The sequence below is a fragment of the Cavia porcellus genome, unplaced genomic scaffold (assembly GCF_034190915.1).
Source record: "Cavia porcellus strain 051 isolate PalLab524CR breed Dunkin Hartley unplaced genomic scaffold, mCavPor4.1 scaffold_21, whole genome shotgun sequence".
Classification (NCBI taxonomy): Eukaryota; Metazoa; Chordata; class Mammalia; order Rodentia; family Caviidae; genus Cavia; species Cavia porcellus.
In genome coordinates this window covers 39,059,396-39,071,585 of record NW_026947504.1, presented here as the reverse complement: position 1 = coordinate 39,071,585, position 12,190 = coordinate 39,059,396, and the positions used below count along the sequence as shown (strand labels likewise).

Sequence of the window (12,190 nt, the reverse complement as noted above, 5' to 3'; positions counted from 1 at the left end):
CAAGCAAAATAAATTGAGGATGTTAAAACTAATGGTGAAATGGGATTTTTATAGTTTCTTTCCTAAGGTATTTTATCAACTACCAAGGGAAAGGCAGTTTTTTTTTTTTTTTTTAAGTAGGAGAGAAACCTGGCAGACAGCCCCTTCACCACTTGGTCACCAGTACCAAGAATAAGAAACAGTGACATCGTGACGCCTTCGGCCTGGTGCATGAAGGATGCAGCGTCATTTCAATGGCAATCCCGCCCAGAACGCCTCGATCCACTGCAGCCATGAGAAACATCAGACAAACCCAACCTGAGCGAAATGCTACCACACAAAACCCATTCAAAAGTGACACAGCCATGAAAAGCAAGGTAGCTGATGGACTGTTAGCTAGAGGCGATCACTGAGAAACAGTGGGGAAATGCAGTGTGGGATCCTGTTTAGGATTCTGAAGCAGAGAAAAGAAAATACGTAAAAACCTTCAAACCCAGACCTGGGGACACGGTTCAGGGCAGCGCTCCCGCCTAGCACATCCGAGGGTCTGGGTTCAACGCCCGGTACCCTTCCCCTCCAAACACACAGACAGATGTGCAGTACCGGCAGTGAGGGAAACCTTCAGGAGCCTTCAATGGTAACAGCCCGCTGTGGCACGTGTGCCACAGGTTCACCACCACGGGTACAGGCAAAAACAATGTGCCATTAACTTTTTGACTCTAATCACTGTGCAACAGCTGTGTAAAACATTAGAGAGGGCTGGATGAGGAATACTTGGTAATTGCACTATTTGTGCAACACTTTGAGTGTGCAAATAGTTTAAAATAAAATGCTATGGAATGCTAATGCTAGAAACAGGCTGCTGGACCAGCTAAGACTGAGATAAGGCAAAGTGAGAACTAGAAGCTAGACTCAGGTTAGGCACAAAACATTTAAACCTACTATTTATAATTTCTTGTTCTATTACTCAGATAGTTATTTGTTTCCCATAAATGACAGGGATGGAAAGAACTGCCCAGCTGAGATAATAATCTGGTTATCTTATTGCAAGTGGTGGCTTAGCCTTTCATTTTTCTCAATTTACAAGTAGATTTATTTAATGGATATTAATTATAAATATTAAGCATGGCTTTTGAGATGTAAATTTCTCCAAAATTCCCTTTTCTAATTTTGGAATCTGCCTCTGATCATAGTCAAAATTTGATATTATTACCTTTCTCTCAAATGTCCTTTAGAATATGTTTGAGCTCGATAAACATTTAATTATATAAAAGTAATACAAGAAGAACATTTAGAATAATGCAAAAAGTAAGCTTACACAGCAGTTTTTCCACTTTTCTTTTTCTAAGAGGTTTTGTGTCTGGTTCAGATTGCACTGAAAGAAAAGAACTGCCAAAGGGGCATGGCGGCACATGCCTGTAACGTCTGGGAGGCTGAGACAGGAGGATCACAAGTTAGAACTCAGTTTGAGTAATTCAGCTATTTAGTGACACCTGTAGCTCAGTGTGAAGCCCTGGATTCTATCTCCAGTATTGGGGGTGGCGGCTAAGCTTTCATTTCTTTAATTACAAAGTGTGATGGTTTGTGTCTGGATGTTCCCGTAAAGTCTCATGCAGTTATGGGTGCAGGCTTCTAGAATTTGTGATTGATTCAGGGTCCAATGCTGGGATTATGGGTGTGAGTTCTCTTCCCACCTAGGGCAGGTAGCCTATGCACATTTAAGGCACGGAAAGAGCCTTCTTCCATATTTCTCCCTTTGCTCTTGCTTTTGCTGTTTTCCACTGCCATGAACTGTTGCCCTTCTGCCTTGGAGTTAGCTGAGTATGGAATGAAACCTCCACGAACTGTGTGCTAAATAAACCTTTTCTTCCTTAATTTTGGGTGCCAGGAATTTTGTCTCAGCAATGAGAGAAAAAAAGCAACCAAGACACAAAGCACCTTATACAAATGGTAACTGGAAGGATTTTTAAAAATGTAACACCTTTGGGCCAGGGATGTAGCTCAGCAGTACAGTGCCTGCCTGACAAGCATGAGGTCTTGAGTTCAATTTCCAGTACAAAGAAAAAAAAAGTAACACCTTTGAAATGCTGACACTAAATCTTCATGAAAATAAACACTTTGTAAACTAGGCTACTTTGGTTTTTTTTTTTTTTTTTTTTGTCTTTTTCTTTTTTATCGGTACCGGGGATCAAACTCACGACTGCCTGCTTGCAAGGCAGGCGCTTATGCCACTGAGCTAAATCCCCAGCCCCATCAAATCAATTTTTTAAAGACAGGAAGTAAATACCTGCGAATGAGGAATGTTTTAGTATCTAAATTACTTGTTGAACCGGGGAAAATCATCCAGAATTCAAGAGAAAACCCTGGGATTGTGAATGTAAAGTGGATAGAAACTCAAATATCGAGCTTTGCAATGTAAATGCAGAGGAAAATCAGGTATTTCTTAAGCCAGTACAGCACCAGCCCAGAATCACGCCGGCCGGTTCTGGCAGGTCTGCTCACTTTCTTCTCCCGCACTCCTCGCCTCACGCCACCTGCTTCGGGACCCTCAGAGCCAATCTCAGCGAGTCTCCACAAAAGCCCAGGCCTGGTTCATCTCAGCTTCCTTCCAGCTGCTCTCCAGGGAGCTGCCACCCAGCCTCAGCTGCCACCAGGAATCCTCTGGTGGGGCCCTCTGAACCCAGGCACCTCCCCGAGTCCCCAGCCTTTGTAGCAGCTGCTTTTATCCCTTGTTGTAATGCACGCCATCCCCGCGGGCCTCAGACTGCTGGAAGCTGCTGCAGGGAGAGGCCCTTCTTGCTCTTGGTGTTGCTCGCTCACTCTCAAAACACTCAACTTTGAAGCTTGTGTTATCTTTCACTACTGCGTGCTGCAGGCCTTTACAGATCGCTGGGCACTCACTCCATTTACGGGTGATTTTAACTCGTCATTCACTGCTTTTCTCTTCTCTTTTTTTCTTGCTTGTATTATTCAGTGAGCTAAATGAACACCCTTCTTAAATACCATTTCCCAGTGACTTCACGCACATTCTCCTGCAAATTAACACAGCTGGAAAATCACCACATGGACACGCAGGAACATTAACCCCTGGAGCCTGGGCAGTCACAGTGCACGCGCTGGATCAGTCCCTCTGCCACTTCTCGGAACAATGACTTCCTGCCTTTTCTCTTTCGTGAAACCTATGTTAGTTTTTCCTCCATGATGACTGAGTTGCTGACTCTGCTCCGTTTCAACGAGGCAAAAGAAGCAAACAGAAGTCTACCACAAGCATCCTTTCTCTATCAACTCTTCCACTAGCAAATAAGTTACTGTTTTTGCTCATCCCTGCTCTGGCTAAGGCTTCACAGTGAGTCAGGTTTTAGCTCTCTTGCCCACTCCCACACTCTCATTCAGCCTGTGACTTTAAACACCACCTGTATCCAAGTTTGTGTCGTTACCCAGACCGTTCCCCAGAAGTCCTAAACACTCATTAAATACACACCTCCACTTAGATGCCATTTTACACCCAAAATCTAGTATCTAAAACTAAGCTTCTAGGGCCGGGGATTTAGCTCATGGCACAAGTGCCTGCCTTGCAAGTGCACCATTGTAAGTTCAATCTCTGGTACTGACCCCCCCCCCCAACAAAACAAACAAACAAACAAATAAACTTTGCTGCTTAAAACTGAGCTCCTGAGTTTCTCTACAAATGCACCTTTTTGGTAGTTCTTCCTTCTCAGTAAACAGCAACTCATTTTCCCGGATGCTCAGAGCATCCTGCACTGTCCTCCTGCCTTCACAATGTAACCCTAACTGGACTGTCCCTGCTGTGCGTTTGCTGGTTCCTCATCGGCTCTTGCGTAATGTCTTGCGATAGTCTCCCACTGGTTTCCCTCTTTGCACCCTCACATTTCTCAACAGGTTAATTTTTTTTTTTGGTACCAGGGATCAAACTCATGACCTCACACTGGCTAGGCAGGCGCAGATGCCAGAGCTACCTTCCCGACCAGGGTGCTCTTGATGGTACCCCTGAGCCATCCTGTGAAAACCTGTCAGACCTGTTCACTCACTGCTGACACTTCCTGTGAGTCCTTTCCACTCTCAGGAGTCAGAGTCTAACAGGGACCTCCATGCGACCTGGCCCTGCGCAGCCTCTCTTCTGGCTGTCACTGGCAGTAGCAGGTGATTCTGATGACCTTTTAAGTGTCTAGACGTCCTCCCTAGAGCCACACGCTCCAGTCCCTCAATTCCTTGAAGTTGCATGAAAATACGAAACTCTCAGTGCAGTCTTTCTTTATTTCTCAGCTAAAATTACATTCCTTTCTCTTTCCTCAGACATCACCTCCTCTTCCCTACTTAATTTTTCCCCTTAGTGCTCACAAAGAAAACTACATGTTTGGCCTGCAGTCTCTCTCCCTATGTCAGCTTCCTGAGGACAGCGACTCTTGTCTGCTTCTGTTTACTGCTTATGTAGCTGGCAGGAGCAGAGTGCGGGGCACATGCCAGCCGCTCAGCAAGCACCGACTGAATGCATGAATAAGCGCTACCCACTGCCTGGAACAACAGTAAGATGACAGAAAGAGTCAGGCATAATCAGATGAAATTAAATGGTATGGCAGCAATGTAGCAGCACATGAAACAAAATCCTTAGACCGGTGGGTCACAGCTAACTCCACAAAACACATCCAGAGAAGGGGAAGAGGCGAGGCCCTGAGTGTAGTTTATAGTGCACTGGGGTAGGACTGAGAAGTGTATTGAAAGACAAAGAGCACAGCCCAAAGAAAACAAAAAGTCAGCAGGAAAGGCTCAAATGCTTCACAATTGGTTCAAGCTATTAAACTTCACAGAGGCATACAGTCAATAAAAAGGTTCAATGCGAGATGATAAACAGCTCTGCAGGATCAAAGAAACAACACGTCTGTACCACAGGACGGGTATATACGAGACCCAACAAGGGATAAACACAGGCAGTGCACTGGAGAAAAGAAAATTAAGGATGCAAAGACTGGGTATAATTCTAGAGAATGAATATGGAAAAGAGAAACAGGCACTCTGATAAAAGCAAAAATAACAATAACATAAGGCTAACTGGTATCCCTGAAGTAAAGGTCCTAATAAATGGAATAGCATGCATGCTCAAAAATATCATACCTTCCCCAGAAATACAGGAAGCACTGAATCTGCAGATTAAAAGAACACATATCTTGAAAATATACAGCTTCATTTGGATTTCAAAAGATAAACTCTTTAGGTATTCTCCACATAAAAAGAAAATCATCAAAATGGGGGAAAATTAGGCCAGTCCCAGACTATTCCTTACTAGAACAATAATATCTATCAAATTCTAAGGGAATGGAAAAAGCATGACTGCGTAGTGTGGCTGAATATCCCATATCCACAGTGCTTGAGACCAGAAATGTTTTATATATTAGAATGTCTCCACATACACAATCAGACATCTCATGAAGGGGATCCAAGTCTAAACACAAAATGTATTATGCTGCATAGACATTCCACACATGTATGCTTTTTTTCTTTTTTTGGTGCCAGGGATCGAACTCATAACCTCGCATTTGCCAAACAGGCACTTACATCGCTGAAGTAAATCCCAGGCCTCCACATGTATGCTTATGGTAACTTAATACTGTGTTTTTAATGTAGCTGCATTTTAACTGTGACCATCACATGAAAGAGGTGGGAACTATTTGGAAAGTCAGGTCACCACCCAAAAAGTTTCAGACTTTGGATCATTTTGTATTTCAGATTTCTGCAGTAAGGATGTTCAACTGTAACCAGCTTACTACGGTTTCAGAATGAAGTAGCCAGGTACACATTTCTTTTCTTTTTTTTTTTGTCTTCTTCATTTTTATCGGTACCAGGGATCGAACTCACTGCCTGCTTGCAAGGCAGGCGCTTATGCCGCTGAGCTAAATCCCCAGCCCCCAGGTACACATTTCAATGACCACACGGAGCATGGTACATCTGAAGCCTTCCCAGAAAAAAAAGAGCAACATAAAAGTTCGTCAAAAAACTGAGGAAAGAATTATAACAAGGATGCTAGTAAACAGGAAACCCAGCAAATATTTAAGATCTTAGCCTGCAGAACGCAATGCTTTAAGAGCTGAGGATATGGCAGCAACAAAACCCCTGCCCTTACGGAGCTTACTTTTTTGGAAAACGAAAGAGAAACAGATACTGTCAGGTGCTGAGAGGTAAGGAGTGCTATGGAGAAAAATGGAGAAGGGTAGAGAAGGACAGGGCCCTGAGGAGTGGAGGAGGCCCGTGCTGTTAGGAAGGGTGGCCAGGGAAGAGGCTCTGCCACAGCTCGCTGTAGAATGCACGGAGCTCCGAGATGACAGCAAGGTGGTGTCACACGGTGAAGTGGGATGGGAGAGCTGGGCGTTGGGTTTGAGGCTTCTTGGACACAAGAAACAATCAAGAAATGGAAGGCTCTGTGCCCGGGAAGGGACTGAAGCTGGACCCTGACACCTGTCAGTGCTTAGTGAGATGGGAGAGGAACACAGCTTGAGAGGGAAAATGCACGCCAAAAGGTATGGAAAGAGGATTATGCCACATCGCCTTTAAGAATAAGCGACGAACTGGACTAACGTGATGGGCTGTAGGAAAAGCTGAGTGTGTTGGAGGTTTGAATGCTCAATTTACTGAAATGTAATTATTTGACAGTAATTACTACTGTGCTGCAAACATTTTCTAAAATTAAGTAGCACAACCAGGCATGGTGGTGCTTGCCTATAATCCCAGCACTCAAGAGGCTGAGGCAGGAGGATCACTGCAAGTTTGAGGCCAGCCTGGGTTACACGGTGAGTCCAAGACCAAATCAAATGATATAGCAAGACCCTGTCTCAAAAAAGAAGAAGAAAAAAAAAAAGGGTAGTGCCCAATGGGATGCAGGCTGTTGCCCTGAAATAATGTAGAACTGCTTTTTATTATAGACTAGTACAAACACTGTGGAAATCAGTGTGGAAATTCCTCAAAAAATTAGGATTAGAGGTCCCATTCAACCCAGGTAATCCCCTTCTGTGTATCTTCCCAGAAGGATTGAAAAACATCACACCACAGTGACATATGTGCAACCCTAAGGTTCAAAATATACAATAGTCACTGTGAAATGGGAGAAAACTGTTCAATAAAAAGAAGAAACTAAGATAGGGGAAAAGAGAAAGGATAGAAGGGAAAAGAAAAAAATCCAAGTTAGTTATACCATTAGTGTCACTTAGTTCACTGAATAGGAAAGCTTGCGCTAATATTGACTGAAGAAATTTTTATGCCCATATTTTGTACTTGAGTGACTAAAGATAATGATGTGTAATTTATCAACAATTGTTACTTTTTCATTATTTTGTTGTGAAAATTTGTTTTACCTTTTCTTCTTAATATTAACAAATAAAGTAAAAAAAAAAAAAAAGAATCAGAGAATAAAATAGGTCAACTCGAATATCACTAGTTAGTAAATTTGCCAACCGGTAGCTCCAACTAATCATTAGGGAGACAGCTTAAAAGAGTGTTTTTCAAAGGAATCAACAAAAAGCTGTAATTAAGTATATTGTGAGTTACCTATTTTTTTCACAACAGAAACAACAAATCCTATGAGGTCCACTTCAGAGTAAGGTGGCTGAAAGTCCGGCTCTAACAGTCTGCTGAAGCAAAGGGCCTGCCTGGGGCGATAAGCCTGGAGTAAGATTTCATCTGATGCCTACAGAAAACAAAAACAGCACACATAAAGTATGACATAATATACGGTCATGAAACCTGGAAAATCATAATAAAGTTTTGTACCGTTAGTTGTTGGTACTGAGTTTTTTTTGTTGCTGTTAACTGGATGTTGGCTCTTTCTGATTTGCTTTTAGATTTTGATGCTGCAAGATGATAGATTCTGTATCTCTTCCCCTCGGTTAAGAGTGAATGTAAATCTGATGACGGTCGCCAAATACTCAATATAACTGTTTAAAGAAAGATGAAAATAACACAGTGGGAAGAACTGGTAATCACTAAAATTCTTAAAAATCAGCACAGGTAACAATAAAAAATCTAAAGATTTTCTTATGATTCTGTGAGCAGCGGCAGCCCATTTTGTTCCTCTGATATACATTCTACTATATGTAGTAATTGTAATCTTTAAAAATAGCTTCATTTTTAAAAACAGTGCTGATAAAACATCTGAATACAAACCTGAACAGTCTTCCTTTCTCTCATGGCTTACAACACGCAGCCTCCACAGGGCCGCGACATCCCTTGCGAGACCACGCTCCCCCTGCTCGGCGTGCTCCACGGCTTTCCGGAACTCCAGCTGCATCTGCGCCTGTCTCTTAGCGTCCAGCATCTGCCTGTGCTTGTTCAGCGCTCTCAGCTGCTCTTCACTGAAGCAACCCTGTGACCATTCACAGTATTGAAGGAAAAAATAAAACAGAAAGCCATCTACCACAACCAGATTGCTTTAAACAGGAAGAAAATATGACAGATTTGAGTTCTTTTAAAGGCAGGGATTAATGTACTCAGTTTATTACATAATATTCCCAAGGGCTTCAACTATGAATTTACTTCACCACACTATGGATTGCTGGCTGCACAAATGGCTGCATCCATGAGCCTGGACCTGTGTGTGGGAAATGTACTGATTCACCTGACCCTCAGCACAGTTCTTTGAGACAGGTGCTATTGTAACTGGTGAAGCCGAAGCGCAGGGAGAGTAACAGCTGCACAGGCCACACTGGCCAGGAGGACTAAGAACCTCCGTCTTCAGACTCTGCGGTGCAAGCTCATTAACTCGCTGCAACAGTAGATGTAACATGCGACATAAACACTTCTATCTTTTTGCCTCAAAACTTCTCGAGTCCTTCTAATGAATTCCTCTTAGGAATTTTATCATAATAAAAGTGAGTGAATAATAAAATACAATAGAAAATGGAATTTAGACATTAACATACTAACTTTAGGTCACCTTACACATTTTAACATCTGGAAGAGAGACTATAAAATCTCTGTATCACTAAAGGTCACTCGAAACACATACATAACATTTAATTTATACACTTTTTTTTAAAGCCTGCATTTCAGAAGGCCTGACAACACAGGCCAGGTGTGGTGGCTACAAGGCCAGCCTGAATGACACAGCAAGATCCTGTCTCAAGAAAACCAAACCAACCAACTGAACAAACAAAACAAACAGAAGGCTACAACATTGTTAGTGTGAACAATTTTTCTTTTTATTTTTGCTGCAGTACTGCAGATTGAACCCAGGGTCTTCATACCAAGCTGTATCCGCAGCCCTTTTATTTACTTGAGAAAGGGTCTTGCCAAGTTGCCAAGGCCAGGTTTAAATTACAGTTTGCTGTATTACAGGTTTGTCCTACCATGCACAGCAGATTTAGGGAATCTGCAGTTTTAGAGAATAATAACTTCCCTAAAATATCCCCCTCTCTCCTAATAAAGTAATACTGGAATTTGAATTATTTTAGACATTTAAGAGTCAAACATTTAGTTAAGAAGGTGCCTTAATGAAATATTTTAATAATAGCAATTAATATTTATTTTATATACACTAGATCATGTGATATTAAAACAAGCTATATATAGCTATTTTATTCACAATTTGCTTAGTTAATAAATGGTAAAGCCATGATTAAATGGTAAAGGCTCCACAATTTCTAACATGGTTTAGTGCTTCTGAAACTTTCCTTTCCTAGAACATTTAAGGAGGAGATTTATGAAAGAAACTACATAGGGCTTGAGAAAGAGCTGGGGACATGGGAATTTAGACACCATTTAAAGATACCTGTTTTACTTTAAAACCAGCAAGTTTTACCTGCATTTTCAGCACATTTATTTAACCTATGATGTTCCTGAAACTTCCCTTCTTCTCGACACACCACCTGGTCTGGAACCTCACCAAGGACCCAAACTGCACTCAGCCCTGCAGAAGACACACCCGTCTTCAGGAGGGGTCAGGGCTCTCTCACCTCCAGGTACCCCGGCTCTGGCGCACTCCTCACGGCTTCATACAGCTCTGCACCATCCTGCAGAGCACGGACCTGCTGTCTTGTTAGTGCATGTGATGATGTACACCGCTTTGCTGGGTTTGCTTTAGCAAAAAAAAGCATTACTGATTATCCAAACCAAAACTTTAACAAAAAATTACAGAACTGAGCAAATGTCATTTAAAGAAAGGAGATCAATTTTTAAAAAAATGTATCTGCTAAATGTTTCCTTGAAAAATCTGAAACCAGTACACTCCTGTAGTTTTTTAAAAAAGTCATACACACTTAAGAGTAACTTGTAAATTAAGTAAATGGTTTCTCTGATTGATTTACTTCTTTATGAAAACCGTATGAGCCAGGGTTTTTTTTCATTTTGTTTTTGTGGTACTGGGGATTGAAGTTAGGACATTCATACTCAGTTACATCCCCATCCTTTTTAAGACAAGGTCTCACTAAGTTGCTCAGGTTGGATTCGAATTTGTGAACCTTGTCTCAGCTTCCCAGACTCCTGATACTACAGGCGTGCACCACCATGTCAGGCTGAGCTGGTGAGAACTGTAAGTAAACTAAACACTGGCAGATTTATACAGAATATGAAGTTAAATAATACAGAAAATCATGACAAAATGCAGGAAGACATATAATCTACAGCAATAAAGGTAGGTTAGTAAAGCAAATTTACATCATTTAAACATAAATACACTATGATTTTTATTATTAACAATGATGTCATAGGGACAATAAATCCTAATTCTACATATAGCATAAAAATTAACAACTTCAATGACAAAAATATGAAGTTGTATAATGCAATAAGGATATTAAGGAAGAAGAGTGTCAGATAGTTTAGGGGAAAATGAGCTGACAGCTTTCCTCTTACTGCTTTTTTATTTCTGGTAGAGATGCAGCCTGGGCTGGCCTTGAACATACAGCAACCCCCCTGTCTCAGCCTCCCGAGTGCTGGGATTACTACAGCCATGTGCCACCTCGTCTGGCTGCTCTTCTTTTTCCAATACTAAGAGGAGGATTCTCTGCTACTTTATAGCTGAAGCTTAGAGGAAATGGACCTAAAGGCTCTGAAAAATGCTGAGGGCCTGTCATATTTTACTTGTCAAGTCAATTACAAATTATCTAAATGTTCACTGTTCTGAAAAAGGCAGTGATATTTGGGTAGTTTACATGTTTACTTGTGTATCTGTGTAATAAAATTCTTAAACATCAAGACTCAAATGCAGAATTTAAGAAAGCATTTATTGGGGCTGAGGATTTACCTCAGCGGCATAAGCACCTGCCTTGCAAGCAGGCGGTCGTGAGTTCAATCCTCGGTACCGATAAAAAGGAAAAAGACCAAAAAAAAAAAAAAAAAGATTATCTTTATTAAAAAAAAAAAAAAAAAAAGAAAGAAAGCATTTATTACTCCAAGACACCTTTAGAGGCCTCTTAAACTTTGTTCTATGAAAATGATTTTAATATCCAAGTCAGTACCTTCACGTTCTTCAAACTGTGCTTGAATTCTACTGAATAAGGCTTCCAGCTTCTTCTGCTGGGCCTCTGCATGTTTTGCTGCTTCCTTTTCTTCTTCTCTTTCATTGCGAAATATGTACAATCCGGATGACGTCTTCTCCACCCACTATAAAATGTGTTATGTTAGTGAAACAGGAGCAAGGAAAATCAAATTAGTCACCTCAAAAGAAGAAAACACACAGCAAGTTCCCCGAAGGTACCCTACCTGCACGGGGTACACTCTCTGAACCACGACGTCCGCACAGCCCACGGCTCCCCCGTCACTGAAGAGCGACGACAGGCACAGCGGGAAGGGCCGAGGGTCGGGAAGGAACCCCAGCCTGGCGTCCCAGCGAGCGGGCCGCGTGCTGTTGGCTGAGATCTGGAAGAACAAATGAATGCAGCGATTCAGAAGCTAACTATGTGTTCAGTTCCACTCAAGATTTCCTAAGGGTTTCATTCTTGTCATCCCATTGAAAATTAGTTATTTCAAAGTATCTCATGAAGATTGCTAGGAAAGTGACTAAGTATAGAAAAACTGTACAAAAGTAGAAGTATTTTCTTTTTTCTTTTTTTTTTTTTTTTATCAGTACCAGGGATCGAACTCAGGACTGCCTACTTGCAAGGCAGGCGCTTATGCCGCTGAGCTAAATCCCCAGCCCAAAAGTAGAAGTATTTTCAAAATATATATTTATTTATACTTACACTGATAGTCTTAATATAAATATTAATAG

General features: G+C 41.6%; 1 protein-coding gene across 7 annotated transcripts in view; it reads right to left on the bottom strand.

The window, feature by feature from the left end:
- Positions 1 to 12,190, bottom strand: part of Brca2 (BRCA2 DNA repair associated) — an 86,923-nt gene that overhangs the window by 7,328 nt on the left and 67,405 nt on the right. For all 7 annotated transcript variants that reach the window (XM_063232597.1, XM_063232600.1, XM_063232599.1 and 4 more), the window contains 6 exons: positions 11,683 to 11,838; positions 11,439 to 11,583; positions 9,936 to 10,057; positions 8,149 to 8,347; positions 7,756 to 7,919; positions 7,534 to 7,672 (listed from right to left, as the gene is read on the bottom strand). In XM_063232597.1, the coding sequence (XP_063088667.1) occupies positions 7,534 to 7,672; positions 7,756 to 7,919; positions 8,149 to 8,347; positions 9,936 to 10,057; positions 11,439 to 11,583; positions 11,683 to 11,838 (925 nt within the window). The remainder of the gene's footprint in view (positions 1 to 7,533; positions 7,673 to 7,755; positions 7,920 to 8,148; positions 8,348 to 9,935; positions 10,058 to 11,438; positions 11,584 to 11,682; positions 11,839 to 12,190) is intronic.